Source organism: Anarhichas minor, unplaced genomic scaffold (genome assembly GCF_050575085.1).
Source record: "Anarhichas minor isolate MPS153535 unplaced genomic scaffold, ASM5057508v1 ptg000114l, whole genome shotgun sequence".
NCBI classification, from domain to species: Eukaryota; Metazoa; Chordata; class Actinopteri; order Perciformes; family Anarhichadidae; genus Anarhichas; species Anarhichas minor.
In genome coordinates this window covers 509110-531810 of record NW_027466560.1, presented here as the reverse complement: position 1 = coordinate 531810, position 22701 = coordinate 509110, and the positions used below count along the sequence as shown (strand labels likewise).

At 44.2% G+C, this 22701-nt stretch overlaps 1 protein-coding gene across 1 annotated transcript in view; it reads right to left on the bottom strand.

The window, feature by feature from the left end:
- cacna1ab (calcium channel, voltage-dependent, P/Q type, alpha 1A subunit, b) overlaps window positions 1-22701 on the bottom strand; it is a 110884-nt gene that overhangs the window by 40947 nt on the left and 47236 nt on the right. Inside the window, exons 7-27 of the mRNA XM_076083010.1 lie at window positions 22381-22484; window positions 22124-22239; window positions 21954-21998; window positions 20832-20924; window positions 20397-20594; window positions 18791-18903; window positions 17214-17326; window positions 16081-16212; window positions 15890-15962; window positions 14756-14876; window positions 14466-14533; window positions 13623-13729; window positions 12088-12256; window positions 9540-10117; window positions 8541-8848; window positions 7988-8120; window positions 7731-7860; window positions 7299-7358; window positions 6525-6631; window positions 6030-6032; window positions 618-629 (exon numbers count right to left, since the gene is read on the bottom strand). Of these exons, the coding sequence (XP_075939125.1) occupies window positions 618-629; window positions 6030-6032; window positions 6525-6631; window positions 7299-7358; window positions 7731-7860; window positions 7988-8120; window positions 8541-8848; window positions 9540-10117; window positions 12088-12256; window positions 13623-13729; window positions 14466-14533; window positions 14756-14876; window positions 15890-15962; window positions 16081-16212; window positions 17214-17326; window positions 18791-18903; window positions 20397-20594; window positions 20832-20924; window positions 21954-21998; window positions 22124-22239; window positions 22381-22484 (2783 nt within the window). The remainder of the gene's footprint in view (window positions 1-617; window positions 630-6029; window positions 6033-6524; window positions 6632-7298; window positions 7359-7730; window positions 7861-7987; window positions 8121-8540; window positions 8849-9539; window positions 10118-12087; window positions 12257-13622; window positions 13730-14465; window positions 14534-14755; window positions 14877-15889; window positions 15963-16080; window positions 16213-17213; window positions 17327-18790; window positions 18904-20396; window positions 20595-20831; window positions 20925-21953; window positions 21999-22123; window positions 22240-22380; window positions 22485-22701) is intronic.

Sequence of the window (22701 nt, the reverse complement as noted above, 5' to 3'; positions counted from 1 at the left end):
TTCATACATTCAATGCACTTAAGGCAAGAACCTCATCGTCTCAGTATTTGAACCTGGACTGACTTAAAGGGACTGTTCAGATATTTTGAATCGGGTTTTGTGTGAGCTTCTTCTCCATAGTCAGTGTTTTACTGCAGCAGATGGAGTTTGTAGAAACAGAAAGGAGAACCAGCACGGGAGCAATGAGACTTCAGAGTTTTCATTTCTGGTTTAGTAATTTGGATTTAAGCTCACAGCTCTAACTTTTGGTGACGGACAACAACGTTTTTACCGCCACCTTTAAAGCCTTCAGGGCTCTAACCGAAAGATAGATGATCGGTGGAGTATCACTTTGATAATGTATGAATCTTTAATCTTTTGCAAAAGTGGAATCAAGTGTCTTCTAAAAAAACAACCTGTGGGCATCAAATCATCTACATCGACGAAAACCGTTGCGTTGTTTCGATGACTTAAAGTGGTGAAGAGTGAGACAAGCTACGATACGGCGAGGATGAGTACGAATGAACAGAAGAACAAAAGAAAGAAAGAGAGAGAAGCCAATTTGATCCGGTGGTGGAGAGCTGGGGACAGAGCGGAGGAGGAGGAGGAGGAGGAGGAGGACAGAGGAAGAACTTTACCGGGTGCTGCTCCTGTTGAGTTTCACCGAAGGTGGAGACAGCGAGAGTCAGTGACGACAGAAAGGAAGACGGGGAACACAGACAGAAGAAGAAGAAGAGAAGGAGGAGGAAGGAAGGAGGGAAGGAGAGGGGGAACACACATAGAAAGAAAGACACACACACACAGAGACACACATTGATAGAGAGAGACGGACAAAGACAGACACAAGACAAGAGAGAGGGGGTTGGGTAGAAACAGGGAAAAATACATCCACATGAGAGACAGACAAAGAAGGAAGGACAGCAAGATGGACAAACCTGCTTAAACACCCCCCCCCCCCCCGCCCCCCATTAACACCCATACTGTAGCCTCCCACACCCATAACTCGTCTCCATGATGACCGGATGGAATGTCTACACACCTGTCTCCTACTCAAAGCGTGGTTAAAAAGATGTCATCAATGTATTAAATGGCTTGTTTGGATTCAAATAACTACAGAAGTGGCGTTACTTAAGTAGAGAAGTTACTTATCAAATCAATGTATGTCAACATTTGGGTAAAAATTAACTACAAAAGTGACTTTATTTAAGTAGAGAAGTTACGTAACAAATAAGTCATCGTTTGGGATCAAATAACTAGAGAAGTGGAGTTAACTTCAGTGTTGGCCGTTGGTTTCAAGTCTGGGTTTTTGGACCCGCTCTTTATACTCTGTCACCTGTTCCGGCTCACAATCATGTGGGTTATATAAAACTGAGCCTCGTACCTCGTCCCTTTGCATTTCAACATTTCAGGGTGTTCCTTTTATATTCCATCAGAACGGCACCAAACAATCAAAAACCCTTTTTTTGCAATCTCTCTACTAAGAGCACTTCTGTGAACGTGTGACCCCCCTGGCTGAGACTCTGGATGTGCAAACCCTCCGTCCCTCCGTCCCTCCTGGCCGTCTTCTGCTGTGCTACCAGCTCCAAGAAGAATTACCTTCACGGTCGGAGGAGGAAACTCGATTGCTGCATCCATTTACACCGATTCTTATCTTATCACAGCATAATGATCAATTAGACCGGGCCTACAGCACAAATTGCCCTCATTAGATCTGCAATCATCTAGTGAGATTTTTATCAAAGCTCTTTTGCATGCACATCTGCACAGTGGGGGTGGGGGGGGAGAAAAAAAGGTGTTAAATCTTAACAAGTGGTCGGTTCCAGGTTTTCTTGACACTAGAGAACACAGGCATACACTCAGGACAGCCGTCACGAGGGGGGACTCAAGAAACCAGGATTTGTGTGTATTTGTCCCATACACGCACACCGTCAATAGAAAGACAAAGAGGCATTCTCACGGAGATACTGCGACCGCATGCAGCTCCCGGTCAGTATTTCATTCTTTTTGGAGTGATGAAGAAGCCAGAAGCGTCTTTAAAACCCATAAACAATATGAAGCCATTGCACTCCGACCATGCAATAACAAACGTCCTCTCTGCACAATGGTTCTGTGACGTACCTGCTTTGAAACAATGTCATGCGTCAAAGGGGAATTACAAAGGTGTGTGTGTGTGTGTGTGTGTGTGTGTGAAGACTTCACCCCTTCAAGCAAACCCCTACTGTAGCTCAGCCCTGGAGCAGATGGGTGGGAGCGAGAAGGCAAAGGAGGAGAGATGGTGGAGAGGGAGGAATGGAGGAGAGAGGAAGGAGGGAAATGATGGGAGAGCATCCTAGAGGGGAAATGTAAGAAAGTGAGAGGAGGAGACCAGTGAAGGAGAGGAGGACGCGTCCTTGTTTGTGCAGGGAGTCATGCCGTGCAGGGTGCAGCAGTGGAGTGATTTTGTTTTTTTTCAACTTGTTTTGTTGTTTGGCTTTCTTTGAGCCAAAAGTGATATTTAAACTTTGATTAAGCATTTTCACTTTCTTTGCTGCGTGTTTATGGAGTTCATGATCTGTCCTCCGTCATCATGTGTCTTTGGTGCTGCTGTGAGAGGAGACACGACAGGTGAGGAAGGTGTTATAGTAATTAACTCATAGATACCACCATGAAACCTCACCAGTTATTTACTCACATTAAGATGATTGTATGTATGTATGACAAGGCTTCTGTAATGCTATTGTTAAATATGCAAATGAGGCATTATCTAATGGTAACTTTTGGTGAATTTAGGAGAAATCGACGGACTCAAATACACAAAGTAGTAACAGTAAACACCTAAATGTGTATTTTGTATGTTTGTTCTTTCCACTACTCTGAAAGAAGACTTAGAAGCCAAAGAGCCCAAAATATGAGAATTGATCAGTGCATGAATAACAATGTTTTTGCTGAGTTGTGTCCTCTTAATGCTCTTGATTTGTAAATTCACATTCAGATAGAAACTCAATGAATGTGCGTGTTAGATGACGATACCGTGACTGAAGTCATGAACGACAAACACAGCTGTGAAACGTGAATCAAAGTAGTACATCACTGTGAATCCATTCTCCTGGAAGCTTCACCTATAAAAACTTGCGTGTGCACCTTCCCCATCCCGCTCGCTGCTCCGTTTACTTTAGCTGCTGTTGGTTTTCCTCGAGCACTGTTCACTCCGCGTTCAGACTGCCAGCGACCACATTCTTTTAACACCTTCCAATAAAGCCGACATGCGTTTGATCGCCTTCACGTAAGAATTGTAATCGCTGCACGAGTTACAGAAGCTGACAACTCGTCTGATTATGAAGAGAGCCGGTTGTTAACGTTGGCTCAGGTTTCTAGTGGCTGGCAGCGTGAACGCATCGTAACAATGACATCACTTATATTTGCTATTAAAATGTTCAGACTGAGTGCAAAGTGAAGTCATTAACACCACTGATTTGTGTGAGATGCCTCGATTCTTTTCATAGGAGATAAAAAGTACTTTTTATTTTTTTTTTTCAAAGGCATTGTGGGAAAAGAGGCTGAAGAAAAAGGAGACTGACCTGAAATGTGAGAAAATGAAGCAGAAGAACTTTGTGCCAGTGAAGCTGGGAACGAGAAACGAGAAGCGGCGGCGGTTTCTTCTCCAAAAGTCTTCACTTTACGACCGGATAAGACTTTAGCGTTCACTACGACGTACTGAACATCGTAGACGTACAACGTACGCACGGATTATTCAGCTCGGACTGAAGTTAATCCCAAAATGTACCGTTATTATTAACGGGTTCTTACTATGAATATTTAGGTAGAAACGAAGACGATGTAGGTTTTTACAGTAAGAAAATAAATACATTTCTAATAATAATTTTAAAAAGTTCATAGCACCAAGCTGATTTGTGTCCCTCGTGTATTTCCATTGACTTTTTAATCCGTGGCTATTTGCATTCAATCTGAACCCACTATCACAGCAGCCGTTACCTTTGAGATACTCAGAATGTATTGAAGCACAATCTGTGCCTGTGACCGACTGCGAACATCAGCGACAGAGTTCTGATGCCGTCTGCTGCATCGCAGGTTGTGTTCAGGTTCATGCAGTCACCAAGGCAGACATGCACCGGACATCCAGAGCGGAGGAGGATGCACACACAAGCTTCTTTCTCTCTCACTCACTCACTCTTCTGGGGTTGCATATATCATACATATTTAATTCATATGTATTTATTTGTATACCGCCTCAGCATGATATCAAATCATTCCACCGACCGACCACCCTGCCCCAGCATGCCTCCCTCCTCCCCTCCCACGTTCAGTCTGACTTCCCCGGGCCGTGCAGAGGAAAGGGAGTTAAATACCTGAGCCTCCGGGAACGTTAACGCGGTCAGAAGGACAGATGAGTATGTGTGTTTGTGTTTGAGTGTGTGTGGGTAGAAAAGAGAGAGAGAGAGTAGGGGGGAGGAGGGGGTGACGAGAGGCGATGAGCCATGGCGGTGTTCTTCCCCCGTGGCGAACAGATAGCCTGGGCACTTAAAGGGTTAAAGGTGTCTGGGGCGCCCTCACCCCCACGGACTGACCGCCAGGGAGCTCCAGCCCGGAGGACGGGGGGGGGGGGGGGGGAAGGGGGGGTCGGGTTTGGAGGCAGGATGATGGCTTTAATGGTTGTTGGGGGGAGGTGGGGTTGAAAGGTGTGTGTGTGAGTGGCGGAGTTTGGAAGGGCAGAAAGGGGTTATTTACGGACTGTAGGGGGTGATCTTCAGACAGGGGTGGAGGCGGGGGTTGGGTGAGGATAACGGCAAGCTAGGGAGCAATGGGTGACACTTGTTCCCAACATACAGCTCGTGATTCAACGCAAGAGAGTGCAACAACTCGTTGTGACATAAACTGTCAGATGTGGCGAGATTCGTTAAATTGAACTAAATCTTTATACAAATATTTAAAGAAAGCAAACAAATAAATCTGCTTTTCTCTTCTATTATCTATTAATAAGTCATTGTGGTGCTACCAGCCAGGACCAACAGAATTTATTTTACTAACGTTATCGCCTGCTCATTAGTAAATGAGGCAGCGGTCAAATAGTCAAAAAAAACGCCCATTTTCCTAAACACCTTTCCTAGACCTTTCCGTAGCCTTTGGAGAATTCGATCAGCTTCATAGAGCCTCGTAGTGGCGCTAGCACGGCTGCTGTTTTTTATCCTTTGTTTTTATGGAGATAGTGGAAGACTTGGACTGACCCTGAGGTTCGGAGTCTGCTTCACCAGCTTGGAGTTGGAGCAAGTTTACAAAAATCAAAACTCCCCTTTCTGTTTGCTTAAGCACGAGGAGGTGGTTTGGAGAATGTTTCGAGTGCTACAAGCACTACAATATTCCATTGTTCTCTCACTCTCTTCGCTGTATGTTCAGAATACGAAGGGGGAACAATGTAATGATAGATCGTAGGAGAGGCTCTTATGGAAGGTATCTGGAAGGAGGTGACGGCATCAGCGGGAACAAAAGCTGTAAAGGGCCTGAGGCGGGAGCGTTGGTAAGCAAAGGTTTGGGGGATCAAAGTCGGGGCTTTAGATGCAAGAAAAGAGGACGGGACGACTCACGGCCTGGTTAGTGGAAATATCAGAGCAGCATGGATTGGCAAGTAGGCGACACAAGGGAACAGGAGCAAGGAAGATTGGGGAAAAGGAAAATGTTGAGAAGGAGCAGGTGGTGCTTTTCACTGTATTAGGTCAGACAGTGAAGGGGAATGAGGTTGGTGTGATGGGATTGTTTCAGGCACGGTTTAGGGTTTGGGGGGTGAAACATGGGTGAAGATAGTGTAACTACACTCTAAAAACTAATTTAGGGTTCCTCACTTGGAACTACAGAAAACTATCAGGAAAATACTGTGATAATGGTTTCAAAGGAGTACCTCAGGGTACAATGTGAGGTTCCCCAAACATTGCAGAATCAAGAAAAAGCTAAATGTTACGAGGAGCCCATTTTTTCTTAATTTTTTTAGAGTGTAGGTTTGGAGATTGGTGATGATCATCGAGAACTTTAGGAAAAGAACTGAAGGAGTAAAGGATTACGGGCTGTAGTCCAGATGAAAGTGGCAATGAAACGTAGAGAAAGACCTGCTGATTCGATGCCAGATGTGTTGATGACCAATGAGGAGATAGATATGGAAATGGGGGAAAAAGGGTCGACATAGAGAGACAATGACAAGACTACAGAAAACAGTTAAAAAAAGAAAGAGCCAACCAATAAAGAAAGAGAAATATCAACGCAAGACGAGAGCAGGAATAGAAAGTGGAGGAAGAAGAAGGAGGGAGAAAGCAATAGAAGAGAAAAGGAGAGTTTAAAAGACATAAAGGAGACACAGGGACAGAGTGAGAAGACAGAAAGAGAAGATGGTAGACAGACAAAGACAGGAGGTGGTGATTTCTGAGGAAGATCAGCATTGCCTGGCTGGGCGACAAGGGTCTTTCTGTGGATGGTGGAATGTGTGTGTGTGGGTGTGTGGGTGGGGGTGGTGGAGATGATGAGGAGGAGGGTAGGGGTGGGTGGGGGTGGGGGACACTTACGTGAAGGCGAAGGCCACCAGAGCACCACTAACCACTATAAAGTCCAGAATGTTCCACAAGTCGCGGAAGTAGGAGCCCTGGTGGAGAAACAAGCCCAGCACCACCATCTGGAAGACAAAGAGCACGCTCAGTACACCAAGCTGAGACACACACACACACACACACACACACACACACACACGTACGCACACACACACACACACATACACTAACATACAGAGCAGGAGGGTCATGTACAGTCGACTATGTTTTTTTGCCCATTGATCCATTGGTTTCCATTTTTCTACACCAAACAAAAGAGCTGACACATCCAATTCAACAATTTGTGTGTTTGTGACTTGGTATTTATCTTATAATAGGACGCGTTACATCCGTTTGTCTCCAGGCCCAGTGCCCCGAGGGGACAGAAGGCTGATTTCTATACCAAAGTAGGCTAAATATCATGATTTATTGGGAGAAACCAAGCAGTTCTTAGTAAAATCAGACACCTAGTACTGACAAAAATGCCACTGCGCTGATTCGACTGTGAGACGGACAGTCTGACCAGGCTCTCTGGATCGGACCGTCAAATAGTCGACTATTGGGGGTCACCATGAATACATAAAATAACAATGCACTCGCAGACAACAAGAACATCAATATGAGAATACACAGAAAAAAGGCAATCATACAATTATGCAAAACAAAGGCATTATAAACAAAGTCAACACACACACACACACACACACACACACACACACACACACACACACACACACAGTGATACTTTGTTACCTTGATCAACATTTCAAACGTGAAGACGCCTGTGAAAATGTAGTCAAAATAACGCAGCACCTGCAGAGCAACACAACAGCGTGAGATATAATTACACTGGAGAGAGACGAGCAGAAAGATGAATCAGTGAGAGAGGAAACACAGCAGGAGAGATTAACAGAGAGAGAGACAAACAATCAGACAGCAAACAGAGCTAATCCCAATCTTAATCCTGTCTTCATTTTCAAACAAACAATTTCACAATCTACTTGCCAAATCCAGTTTCCCTTGTTACGTGTTTCTGATTAATAAAAAAGAATAATTTATTCACTTTTTACGTCTTTGAATATTTTGTTTTCCTTTTTTTATTAGTGCTAAAACAAGAGAGTAAGTGGACTGAGAGACATTTTATTTCTTAAGGTGTACAGAAGGACACGCGGAGCGATGTCTCACATTGTTTCGCGGTGAGTCCGGCGAGACGGGGTCCTCTGCGGCGAGGGCGATGCTGCTCATCGCAATGACGGACAGGATGCTGAACTCGAAATACTTCAGAGTCAGGATGTAGTGACAGCACCTCCGAAACCTGGTGCCAACGCAGAGACGAGCAGAGGAAACAAGCCGTGTGAACACATTCGATAACTATTCTATGTCCTCAATGAGGACAAAGGACAGTGTCTTTACAGCGTTTGACCACGCGCACAAACACTCACGGGTTGGTGGTGGACATTATGAAGCAGGAGCTGAAGGGAGGCATGGGTTTGGGGCCGTCTTCGTCTCCTCCCTCGTCCTCCTCCTCCTTCTTCTCCTCGCTCTTCTTCTGGTCCGTGTTGGCGTTCTTGTTCACTGAGCAAGAGCAACGAGAGAAAAGACAGGAAGAGGATTGGACGGACAGAGAGACAGAAAGAGGTCAGCGTCACCAGAACGAGACGGTAAACACATGAAACACATCCAGCCAGCGTTGTTTTCCAGGAAAGGACTGAACCAGACTGGATTTGCAGCAGTGTTCACCAAATACGGATTCACAATATGGATTTTGTTTTGCTGATATTGATAACCATTAATGACCTGCTTCTTGTAGCCGATACAGATATGATTTGAAGACATTTTGATGATTTAATATTCAACATTTTTCTTTGCCTTTCACTCGATCCAGTCTGTTTGTTATTGTGCGTTTCCCTCAAGGAGAAAAGTCAAATAATTGTATCGTCCGCATGCCTACTTATACCCTCGATTGCACACGACTGATCCCCCCCAGATGCTCACCTTGCAGGATGGCGTTGGTGGAGGGGTAGGGGTAGACGGGCGGCATGTCTATCTTGGTGTACTCGGGTTTGGCCATGCTGGTCAGGATCAGGCTGTCCATGCTGTGGAGCAGGGTGTGGGTGTCGGCGTCGCGGCAGTTCAGCAGGTTGTTGACGTGGTCCGGGTGGTCGGGGTGATGCGGCGGGAGGCCGTATGGGTGCTCCTGGGCACTGGCCAGCTTGCTGTTGTTGCGGAAGTTGTCCAGGTCCTCGTTGTGCTGCTGTATGGGTCGCGCGGTGGAGAGGCTGGGCCCGGTGCTGTGGTGCTCCCTGACGGAGGAAGGAAGCAATCAGGGGTTATGGACCAGGTGATCAAAAACAGCAGATATAGATGCCAACACATAGAACGTGTCCATTAAAGGAGCCTGGTCATCGGACATGACGTACGCTTCGTCAGTCACTCGGTAGTGAAAGTGAGTCGTTAGTCAGTCAAGTTAACGTCTCTTTTCCTAAACCTAACTCATTGGTTTTGTTGCCTTAACCTAACTTCCTGTAAAGAAGGACGTTTACTCTGAAGAAAAGACACTATGTAGGCAACGGTAACAACCAAGAAACGATGGGAGTGGGTTACGTAGAGCATCATAGTTTGAAGCTTAGAGGGCCCTGACCAAGCTGTGGTATTTGACGTGTTGTGAGAATGTGTGTGTACACAGAACATACTATCAAACTATTTATTTAGTGCACAGAGATGGACAGACAGGATCTTTCACTTTTAGATGACCTGCCATAAAATACACTTGCTTTTCACCGAAATATTAACAGCACCTCGGACTTTTAATGGTTTTATTTAACTGACATTGGGCACTGAGGAGGTAAAATGATCATAGGCAGCAGCTACCAGGCAGCCCATCACGCAAGAGCCAAAGGTTACCGGCCAGTGTGTCGGGCCGCTTCCTAAACTCTCAAAGACAAACTTTAAAAAGCTTGTCCGGTTGAAAGTGAACCCGTCCTTTATACTCGCCTTCTGGTGCGATGCCCTCTGCTTTTCTCCTGGTTCCCGTGTCGATGCCGTCTCGCCTTCCGTCCCTCCCCTTCCTCGCCTTTCTCCCCCTCCGTCCCTCTGGATCTGTGTCTCCTGCCTTCCTCCCCCTCCCTGCGGTGCTGCCGGGACCTCCGGTGCTCATTGTTCCCCTCCACCCCGACGCTACGGTTGGGGGACACGCTGCGGGCCTCCCGGCCCTCCCTGTTCCTGTGCCGGTGGCCCCGGTGGCTCCTGTGGATGTGCCTCTCCTCCCCTTGCTGGCCCTCCACGTTGCCCAGGGACGTGCAGCTGAAGCCTCGCTCCATGCGGGTCTCCGCCGGCTGGCCCGTCTCTCCGCCATCCGGGCCGTTGACTTTCCGATGATGGTGGTGGTAGTGGTAGTGGTGGGTGGCTCGGCGTTGGTTGTCGATGTCCTGGCGCCGGTACTCCTGGTCCAGAGGCAGCTCACCGGGTTGGGTCTTGTTGGTGTTGTTGTTGCGGTTATCCTGCGGGTTGACCACCAGCGGCCGGTCCAGGTGGGTCTTCATATCACCACGTGCTTTCCGTGGATAGGACACCTGGGTCGGGGAAAAAGGGTCGCATATGGGATGAGTGGATGCTGTTAAAACTTGAGATACATTTTAAAGTGCCCCACCCAAAATCCTTCCTGATTCATTCACGATAGTGGCAGCAGAATTCCCAGAGACGGTTCATCTCACAACCCGAGAACAGGCGAATGAACTTACCTGCATGACAATTAAAATATATCCGTTGGGGATTTGGGTGAACTGACCCTTAAAGGCCAGCTTCCATCAATGGAAAACGTAGCGCCATCTCGTGAATACATTGCTATGAGAAATGTAGCTATAGATTTAGGTGTTTCTTGTTAGCAATTGTTGCCATAATTCACTTTCTCTTGTCTAGGAGATCCAGTCATTTACTCACTGTAACATGTATGTACAATTCACACTAAAGGCTGATGGAAAAAAGCATTTTTTTGCTAATTGTTGACAAATAAAACATCCAAAATAAACAACAATAAAGTCATTGTCTTTCATGCATTTTAATATCTGTATAGCCGGGTTGTAACAGCATTCAACGAGCAGAGGCTCATCAAAATACATCGCAATTGCACTAACATGTGTTGCAGTAGCAGATTGCCTCAATGCAGGCAGAAAGGAACCCCCCCCCCCCCCCCCCCCCGTTCCATCCCCCGAGCTCGGCAAACAGCTTAACATTTTTGTCTCCACATGAACAATTTGAAATCAAAATTGTCATGAATCTTGATCAGAACCACAACATGGCAAACAGCTCCAGCTGTGAGCACACAGTCTGCAGTGGACTCTCCTGATCAAGTTGTTTTAAGTGCATTACACTTCAGCCCCGCTCCAGTTTTGAGTCCGCTGCCTTCTTCGGGTACAGCTCTGGATGTCTCTGCATGCCCCACTTTAATAATACATTGCTCCCAAGCACGCAGCTTCAAGCCGTCCCATATAGCAGCGGCTAGCGCAATAACAACACTCTTTTGCAGGCTTAAAGGGACATCACAGCCTGGATTCAAAACCTCTGTGAAGTGCAGCGTGACCCATAATACACAGTGGTTGCAAAGCAGGTCAGGCGCTTGTGTTGGTGTTGCTACTGAAGATCACTACACATTACATACAGATGTGCAGAAATATAAAGTAATTTAAGTGCAAAAGTAGTGCTCAACTGCCTTTAAACTTTCAAGTCCGTTTCATCTACAACTTCATGGATGTGGTTGGTGATGTCACAGTGCACTGACACACCCTGGAGTACACTACTACATCACTGCAGCGATGTGAGGAGTAGGACGTCAGCCAAAACAAGATTTTCAGCTTGGGAGTATAGGCTACGCTAATACACATGGCTGTGATCCGCCAGATAAGAGTAGAAGAAGAAACATGGTCTTCAGCTGGTTGTTACGATTAGACATTGGAAGTTGGAAAAGCTGATCGGTCATGTGAGTTAAACGTTTGCATTTCTACATCCCATAAAAGAACACCTTCAGTTAGAGGGATCACTTACCAAATGTTGCCTTCTACATACAGCTGTTCTAATGAAATACTTCAAAACAATATGTGGATGGAAACAAGGCCAATGTCATCGTCAATAGTGGAGATGAACTTCAAATATCACTTAAATGGATGTTTGTGTAAACGTTAATGATCCCAGACGAAGATCATCTTACTACAGTGGAACAGGGATGAACTTCATCTCAGGATTTTAAGAATCCATCACCGTACCAACTTTAGGAAGACACAGAAAAAGTCTGACTCTTGGTGAACCATTGACATACACTTTCAGGTGCATCTTGTCCCTAAAATGTTGGGACCTGGCTGTGATATAAAGCCGACGTATGAATCAAATTATATTTTGTTATTCAAAATCAAAATGAATCCACTTTTTTGATTTAATACACAAGAATAAAAAAATGATAATTTCCCTTTAAGTGGTTGAAATGGCCAATAATATCACTCATTGAATACAACATCAGGAGTAGACTTCATGTGTATGTGTGTGTCCTCACCTCCTCCCCTTCACCTCCCACCTTCCAGTCCTCTTGCTCCAGCTCGTTGTAGAGTGCCTCGCGACTCGTCATCAGGTTCTGTCGGCGGATCTCGCTTGTCCTCTGCTCCCACACCGACTTGTTGCCCTTGATGTGGTTCTTCTGCTGCTCTTTGCTGTTCGGAGATAAGCTACTACACTCTCAGTTATTCCACCTCAGCACTCCGCCACAGACGTTTTACGCTCCAGTTGCTGGATCTTCACTCATATAAGATCTACAAGGCCAAATGTAAAAGTTTGTTCTGACTTTTGTCAGTGTGCAGTGTGCAGAGCCCGCCTCTTTTCACATCTAACTCTGTGCGTGTAGTTTGAGTTGGTGTTTGTTGAGTTCAACATTGTTCATTACGGGTTTTAATGAAGTGCGTTTTACAAAGGACTGAGTTAAAACGATGTTTTTGTCAATGGAGTCTGCTGTCTTTGAGGAGAGCGTATTCATTGTATGTTATGTGCGTTAATAAATTACAATAATTGTCTAAATTAAAACGTTTTAATAGGTCTATAAGTTTTGAATCTGTTTCTATTGTTTTGAGAAATGCAAAATCAATATTCGCCACTCAGCCCTGCTGACAAATTGCCCCAGTGGCCAACGGCAGTACTGCAAAAGCATGTTCTCTATAAACCACTATTATATAAGAGAATACTAATCGAATACTAAGAGTTTACAGGACTCCGCGGCCATTTTGGATCATGTCTGTAAAGGTGTCCAGTAAACCCTGACAGAATTCTGACATAAAGTGAAACGTGTGGAAGACGTCTTTTGAATTTTTATAACAAAGATTGGGGACGGAGTCAAGTAAGACAGGAGGAAATTCATCGTCTCCAAATGTTTCAGAAGAGTCCAACAAAATAATGTGAGGATGAGAAACGTCACCAGATTTTTCACAACCAACTGGTTCCAAGCTAATGAGCTAATTGGCTTTAAAAACACACTATTTAGATTCCATAACTTATAGGAATCATCCACACATATGTTATGATTGACAAGCAAAGCTGTAGCACAAAACCAGCAGCTTCTAATCTCACCGTCAAAGGCTTCGCCAGCAGCGACTGAAGAGTCCGGTGGCTTCTAAAGGAGCAGCGGGGTTGTTTCTTTGTGAGCATCATTTTGATGTGTCCTATTGTCAGCGTTTTCTGCTGCCAGGAGCAGATTTCTACAGACTTGTCCGCCTCTCGCTCTTCTTCACTCCACAAAGCCTTTTGGAATCTGTTCCTTTCACTCTCGGAACAATCGCCTCATCATATTTTAGGAGGACGAGGACGCAGGGAGAGTGCGATGGTGGGTGTTTGTGTGTGCACATGAATGCCTGCCAATCACGAATGTTAGCAAAGATACAGTGCTTTCACCAAAAAAAAGAGTGAGGCAGAGAGACTTTTGTGCAGAAGTATGTGTGTGTGTGTGTGTGTGTGTGAAACAATGCTGTGTGTGCAGGTGCATGTGTAATTTTCGAGTTAATATTGTGTTGATGTACAGTGCGTATAGCGTATGTCTGTACTTACGCCGCGATGGACAGGTTTGCTGCTGACATCGGGCTGACCTCTGCCACCTCCTTGGCCTTCTGCATTGCCGTCTTCTGATTGGCTGCTGACTCCTGTTCCTCCTCGTCCTATTGGAGGAGAAGAGAACAGCTTTTGGTTGTTGAATCAATTTGAAAATGAAATGAAAATGTGTAATACACTTAATATACTTAAAAATAAGATGATTAACGAAATGTAAAACTGAGGTATGAACGCTGGTTTGTGTATGAATTATTGTTTGGGACGTTTTTGGGGGTATAGGGGAGAGCGGGGTTGGCCGGGTCCTTTTCAGCAAGTTAGACAGCAACTACACCATTGCTCATACTCAGCCACACCCTCTTTTCTTTCAACCTCAAAGAGGAAACTTTTTGACTAAAAACTCACATTTTATTCATAGTTTTGAAATCTACAGCGTGCAAACCATAATCTTTTTAATTAGGACACATACCAAGAAAGACCAAACATGCTGGGAAGCTTATTTTCTGGCGTATCAGTTGATGAATTGAATTTTTGTTTTGTTCGCTAGCACACGAGTCCAAAGTGTGTCCGCTCTCACTGGGACGGCTAAGAAGAGTTGTTCATAGTTCCCTTCGTCGTTACGAATCAACAAACAACCAGACAGACGCTTTCACTAACAGAATAAGTTCATACTGTGAAGTCCACGAGTGAATATTTACTCAAGTGGCAGCCAGAACACCTTTCTATATGAATGTAATATATGAAAATACGATAACTAAAATGTTTATTTATTTTTTTCTTTCTCAAATATTGCAAATAAAAGATGTCGAAACTGAGATTGCAATTGAAATGGTATTCTTTCTGTACCTTGGTGAGCTCCTGGGCGTTGGCCAGATTGTCGACGGCGATGGCCAAGAAGACGTTCAGCAGAGTGTCTGTGGCGGCAGAAGTCAAGGAGGAACATCGGCGCACGACAAGCGGAGAGGAAGCTGACGGTTTCTCAGGGAGAGGCCGAGGCATGCAGGTTAATGGACAGGACGAAAGGAGACCATCTACTACACTTCATCATCACTGTGAGAACATGATCCGTCTGTGTCTTGCACATTGTGTGTGTGTGTGTGTGTGTGTGTGTGTGTGTGAGCGTTCAGGCAGGATACAGTTGCCGAAGAGTGTGAGGACGATGAAGAAGATGGAGAAGATCATCCCTTTGTCGTTCACTCCTCCCTGGGACTTAATGCCATCGTACATCACCATGTTCCAGTCCTCTCCAGTCAGGACCTACACAGACAACAAGACATTCTCTTACTATTAGTATTATTATAATCATAATACCATTATTATAATATGTATTATTAGTGCAAAGAGCTGCACACAACAGCAGGAGTAGTGAAACTCTTTGAAACTCTGGCACAAGAATTGTCTGCGGGATTAATATGATATGAGAATCAGACAAAAACTAAATGAACCATCATCATCATCATCATCATCACGTCACCTGTTGTAAAACATTCATGTAACAAAAAAAATTGAAATGAAAGTAAAAAATAAATAAAGTAAACTGAACTCAGTAGAATTTAACTGAATGTATCAGGCAGCATTTTTAATTATGATTTGTAAAATGCCCCGAGCCCAAAGACGCTTCTCACAGACCGATGCGTGATCATCAACACACACACACACACACACACACACACACACACACACACACACACACACACACACACACTTCTGAGTCACTCAGACACAATAAAGCGACACAAAAGCCGTCTCAGTCAGGACCGAACAAGTCATCTGACAAACTGATGACATGACAATAATGGGCATCGTTAAACTTCACTCTAGAAAAGAGCTTCGGCTCTCTCCCCAAAATGTACCCGAGTGTGTATGAGTGTGTGCGTGAGTGTGTGTGTGAGTGTGTATGAGTGTGTATGAGTGTGTGTGAGTGTGTGTATGAGTGTGTATGAGTGTATGTGAGTGTGTGTATGAGTGTGTGTATGAGTGTCGCTTACATTCATGTTTGGTAAACACAGCAACTGACTGGAACCTAACTTTTAACCACATTGTAGAATTGAATCCGCTAAATAAGTTCAACTTTTATACACATAAGATCGTATGAGTAGGAGGTTATTAAATGGAACTATTTATTCTGGCATTGAATGAACCTATATATGAAATAATAATGTCAGAACACGTTTTGTTTATCAAAAGGGATCATATGAGCAAAATCAAAGCAATAAGTCATTTATTTGTGTACATAATCACGAGCATCTCTTAAAGTCTCTCTTCCGTACCTGAAACACCGTCATGATCGCTGCTGCAAACGTGTCAAAGTTCGTCGAAGGAGTTCCGGTGTCGAAGTTGAATCTGAGAAGAGGAAAAGGAAAAAAAGTAGAACGCCGTCACAATCACATGAACAATAAACGACAGAAACAAAGTTCATTCAGAGAAAAGAGGGTTTTTTATTTTTGGTGTTGATACTGACTGTCCTCCAAACAGCTGCATCCCCAACAGGGCAAAGACCACGATGAAGAGGAAGAGGAGGAACAGCAAGCTGACGATGGACTTCATGGAGTTCAGCAGAGAAACCACCAGGTTTCGAAGAGGAGCCCAGTACCTGAGGAGGAAGAGGAGGAGGAGGAGGAGGAGGATTAATGAAGGGAGGGCAAAAGGTAAGAAGGGAGAAAGAGATGAAGGAAGAGGACGGGAAAGAAGGCAGAAATAGAGGTGAAGAACGTGAAAGGAAGAACATTTAAAAAGTGATGAAGGAGAAGAGGTTGTAAATTGAAACCTACAACTTTATTACTGCATTTATTGAGCACAGGGATTAAACATGTTGTTAGATTTAATCTCAAAATAATCATTAAGACACTTTTTAGCTTTTTTACACTTTTCACACATATGTAAAAAATACTTCGATCCTCAAATTATAGAACATACTTCATGAGGGATTCCAGTTTGTATTTACTTCTTCTATAATTCTATATTCATTAGGTGATTTGTTAATTGTTAGGGGTGGGGGGGTGATGAACAACTCTTTTTCTTAGCTATAGTTTAGAGAATATTATTGATCCAAGATGAAACTGACAGAAGAGCAGGACTCTACGAATCCGTCTGCTACTTCAGCACCACGGACAGCGCCATGGATTCATCAGCCCACGGTCGGACTGATTCCAACCTGCTCAGACCTCAGTCTGATGAAGGATCAGGAGACGTTTTCCTTTTTATTCAGTCTTCACCGCAAGAACTAAGAACGACCGTAGTTCTTAGAACAATATTCTGAGGCTCACGGTTCGGTACGCATTACGAACCAAACAATACGTTTGAATAATACTCGTGCATTTGGAAAATGCAGAAGCTTAAATTGTGGGAAATATAATGCGCTCAACATGGCAACCCACCCGACGTAACGGACAACGTGCTGTCTGACACTCCACCACGTAACAGACATCTCTATATACTGTATATATATATATATATATATATATATATATATATATATATATATATATATATATATATATATATATATATATATATATATATATATACACACAGACAGACAGACAGACAGACAGACAGACAGACAGAGAGAGAGAGAGAGAACGAGGAGCTTACTTGGTGACTTTGAAGATGCGGAGCAGTCGCAGAGCTCGTAACACACTGATCCCAAAGGAGGTTCCTGGTTTGATGGTGGCCCACACCACCTCGAAGATGCTGCCCACAATGACCTGCACACGCACACGCACACATGTCAGACCGTCATATCCTGTTGGGTTCATTCAGGGTGTTTGTCGCTAGCAGACTCTGACTTTATATCAATAATGAACACCGATGAATGCAGAGTGCAGAATGCAGAGAAAATGATCCCCAGCAAAAGGCAGAAGAGTTTCTACTGTGCATGTGAAACCATGCGTCTGTAATTCATGGATTTATTGATACTGCAAGAATATTTTTGGGGTATTTTAGATATTACAACTTTTAACCAATTTCAAGAACATTAAATGGAAAATGCGAATGAACGCTTGAGTCCATCCATTAGGAGTTGGTTCACGGAGATAAAAGAGTAGGTGGCTCCAAATCTCCGGGCGGAAAAATCATGATACAGATACAGAGGAAGAGGGGAGAACAAAATCAGATTATTCAATCGTTGAAGTCACATAATTCACGTACGTCTTCGTGTTTTCGCTGAATCTGTTTCCGCTGCACTTTGTCGCATTTCACTTTTGTCAATTCATCACATTTTCCCCTTCAATGAAGAAGTAAAAACTCTTTTGTGATATTACCATTTCTTTTGAATTTTCAGGTGTTTTTATGCAAACATGTAACCTGTACAAACAGGTGGTTGGAAACACACCTGAACATTTACTTCCAGTGAGATTTCGGTGTTTGCTTGTTTCCCTGCAGATGTTTTCTAAAGTTGTTTCTGGGAGTTTGTGGACTGATAGGATTTCATGAAATCTGAATAGTATTAAGTCATTAAATCGTAGTCCTTCTGAATCCTTTAACTGATCCTAAGTTTAGCTACAAACATGATAAATAACTGAAGCTCTGAGACAGTCAAGAACTAAAACTAAACTGAAAATATTTCGTATTTCCCTCTGAAATTAAAAAAAGAGGGAATTTATTTGACAAATGGTTAATTAGACTACAAGCTAACAAACTCTATATTTGACCAACTTGTAACCAGACACAGCTTTCTGAATACAACTCTTTTTACAGCTACTTCAATCTTCCAGGTATCTAGTGAACCGAAGGTCCTTCAGCCGTCTCTGAGCTAATACACTTTGAAATCCTCCTGGATCTGTTGTTTGTGATGAATGACCATGAAAACGAACAAACACGTTGTAGCTGAGACAACAGAAGCATTCGGAGTGTCTAACTCCACTCGCTGCCTGCTGACCTGGATACAGTTTCTCGTGGCGTCACTTCACCGCGTGTTGTATGTCAGCATGTAAGAAGAAGTAAAACCGGCCAATAAGCCTCCGCAGTGACGTCAGCGGGACAAACGAATGTTCTGTTATTGCACAAATTATTGGTGACAAACGCGGCGCTGAATCTGCTCATTGTTCATTTGTCGCAGAGCTACATGAGAAAAAATCTGTTGATTAAATGGAGTGTTGGATTTGTCTTTTCACCCACTTACAGTGTGTGTGTGTGAGTGTGTGTGTGTGTGTGGGTGTGTGTGCACTCACCACACAGTCGAAGCAGTTGAATGAGGAGTGGAGGTAGGGCTGGATGCCCAGACCATACATCTTGATACACATCTCAGACATGAACAAACCGAGGAAGATAAACTCTGCATAGACTGGAGGGGGGGAGGAGAAAGAGAGAAGGAAAGGGGGGAGGAAGGAGAGAGAGAGAGAGAGAGAAATCAGGGATGGGAAAAGTGAGAAGGAAAGGGGGGAGGGAGGATATAGAGAGAGGGAAGGAGGGTGGGAGGAGAATAAAAGAGGAAAAGGAGGGAGGATGGAGAAAGAGAGAGGGAAGGAGGGAGGGAGGAGAAAAAGACAGGAAAAGGAGGGAGGAAGGAAAAAGAGAGGTTGAAGGATGGTGGGAGGAGAATGAAAGAGGGAAGGAGGGAGGGAGGATGGAGAAAGAGAGAGGGAAGGAGGGAGGAAGGAGAAAGAGAGGAGATGATGGAGGGATGAATAAAAAAGAGAGAAGAAAAGGAAGGAGGGGGGAAGAGAGAAGGACAGGCGGTAGGGAGGATAAAGAGGGAGTGGGTTAAATGGGGGACAGAGGAAGGTGAAAATGAAAGAGGGTGAGGTCATGGAGAGATTAAGAGTGGATTGAAATAAAGAAAGAGGGAGGGAGGTGGAGGAAAATACAGAGCGCAAGAGAGAGGTGGAGAAGTCAGATAAAAAGAGAGAACGTGGGGGAGGAGAGGAGGGGAGGGGAAACAAAAGAGGAGGAAGGGAAAGTGAGAGAGAAAGAGAGTTAGATGAGTGGAAGTCAATAGTGGTGCGAGCCCAGCGGCGTATGACAGTCTGGTGATGAATGGACTCCATCAGCAGCTTCATATGCTAATGAGACTGGACACCAGCCAGTGTGTGTGTGTGTGTGTGTGTGTGTGTGTGTGTGTGTGTGTGTGTGTCTGGTCATATCAGCAGCAGCATCAAGTCTGCATCTAGAACTAACATAAAGAATGAAATAAGCAGAATGTAAAAATGCACTCACAGTTGTATCATTGATACGGTGAGGAGCAACAACTTAAAGTCCTTCTGTTCATATTTAGTTTTGACAGTTATTCAAAAAAACAATTTGCTGCTACGAAGCTCACGCTGGATATCTGGGACAAAAGCAGAATACTTATGTGTCATACTTGAAAACCTGAAGTGTATTTCTTCATCATAAAGCTGTAGAATAATATTTGATTTGGCCCGTGTTGTATAAGTATAACTGAGCCAGCGTGACTAAAACAACAGGGGGAAGATGAAGAATGAGGTGATGATGGACGAGATCGTACAAAAACGCAACACTTCTGCTATTTAAAGGAGTTCAAATTGTAAATGTGTGGCGTGCATGTGTGGGAGGAAATTTGAAGTGTAATAGGACGAGGTGTGTGTGTGTGTGTGTGTGTGTGTGTGTGTGTGTACGCTAAAACATTTTGACAGAATGCAACTTGTGTCATAGTGGAGTATGGATACACCAGAAAGCTATATTGTGTTTGCAAGTGCCTCAGCTAACTACAGTAGCTTCCTAACACATAGCTAATATTAGCTCGCTAGCAGCTAACTTGTCATCAGTGTCCATCCCTGACATGTGTGTATTGCGTGTTTGATGTGTGTATCTACTCACAGAGGAAGTCGGAGAGCATATCAGGCTGGTTGTAGTGCACCGCAGCTACACACATGGTGTTGAGCCCCACCAGGCAGAGCACCGTCCAATAGAAAGCCTGAGTCTTCACTATCTTGCGGATGAAGAATCGGAGTCGTCGCTCCTTCTTGCTGTAGTTGGAGCCGTCTTGCCCGCTCTTTATGCTGGAGCGGGCAAAACCTGGGGGGGGGGGGGGGGGGGGGGGGGGGGGGGCATGAAGGTGTATAGTTAAGTTTGACTGATATACCCCCACTATAGCGGATATAATGCTCATCACTAACATTTGATGACATATGACTTTTTTTGCTTTACTATTAGCCCGCTGCTGATGTTCAGCTGAAGTTTGGCTTGAAAAGAGCAGAAACTTTGAAAGAGGTTTGTTGTCCTCACACGTCTTCGTCCCTCTGTTTTTCTCACCTACTGCATCGCCTATGTTGTCCTCTCCTTCCTCAGGGTTCAGCAGCTCCGTCTTGTTGTTTTTGGTTTTGATGGTTGGCCTTCGCCTCGACCCTAGCGATGAGGAAAAAAATATATATATATTGTGTCTTCTGTTTATCTAAATATCTCTCAAATGTTTCTGTCTTACCCACCCAGCTGTCTTATGATAAACCCCACCTTCACTGCTTCACACCTTCAGTTGAGCAGCTCTGAAGTTGCTGAGCATTATTAGCTAAACACGCTGGTAAGACCTGCGTACCCTAGAATAACCCTTTCACATTATTAGTCACATATAGAAAATCAATCTGCTACTTAAACACGTTTTGAATTGTTCTTCCGTGTCAGCTATTTATTGGCCACGTTTCATGTTGTCTGGAGACAAAGACGATGTAAATATATATCTAGGAAGACGCAAACAGCAGAACAGTCACGTGAGTTTAATGTTCGCCACGTCAGAACAATAGACTGCATATAAGACGTGGACGTAGTCATCGTGACGTCACCCATTGGTTTGTGGACTGATGTTTTGAAGCCTCGAGTTCGGCACCATCTTGGATTACGGCCATCGCCATGTTTTATTTTTGCAAACGATGAACAGAAGTGACCATATTTGGAATGCGAAGGAGTGACGTAGAGACGCTGTTTAAGTCTCTGGTAGAGACCTGTCAATCACTGTGTAGCCCCGCCCTAAATAATCCCCTGCATTACGGTCTGTTTGACTCTAAATGGACCATAATGTACTAAATGAACATCATGCTGTATATATATATATATATATATATATATATATATATATATATATATATATATAGAGACATAATATGTGAATGGAAACACGGTTACTGTGAACGCCCGCTTCTCTCTAAATCTCTAGTCTCTATGAAGCTCTGTCTTCAATACTGTCTTTTGCTGACTGCACTAATTCACTAGCCTCACTCTTTTTCCTTACAGCTCACACACACACACACACACACACACACACACACACACACACACACACACACACACACACACACACACACACACACACACACACACACACACACACACACACACACACACACACACACAATTAAAAATAAGTGAGAGAAGGCCAGTTACCATCAAAGTTCCCTGTGCCGTCCTCCTCGGCCAGAATCACCTCTTCTGGACAAGAAAATAACATTTTAGTCACTGTTGGTTTTTCCGCATAGAGTATGTGTATACATGGGAACGAGCAGCGTGTGTGTGTGTGTGTGTGTGTGAGAGTGTGTTTATCAGTGTGCACTGACCTGCTTTGCAGATCCACTCCAGGTACCCGTTGAGCTCTCTCTCAATCTGCTGCTGTCGCCTCAGCTTGAGGAACTCGCTCCTGTTCTCCACTCGCTCTCTCTCTTTGGCAAATTCACTGCGGACGCATTGTTTTTCTGTGTCATTTGGTCTCATTTCGATCAAACAAAGCAGAAAATATAAATCGTGCAAAGGCAAACAGAAGGAACAGGTATTATATATTAAACTGTGTGACGGTGAGAGCTTGTGAGGAGCATACCCTGAGAGCACACCCAGCACCAGGTTGAGCATGAAGAAGGAGCCGATGATGATGAGGGGGATGTAGTACATCCAGTTCCAGGCGCTGCCCTCCACGTCATTACTCTACGGAAGAAAACACAGAGACAGACGCGGTATTACTCATCTAATATATTAAAATGTATATGTTCATTAAGACTGATGATGACCTGAAAGCTCAGAAATGTTTCACTTTCTTGTGCACAGACTTTGATGTTTGAATATTTGATCTGCAGTAGAGTGACTAAACTTCTCAGTGTAATACGGTTTTGGCTTCATTGTTCTAGCTCACTTTATAACTATT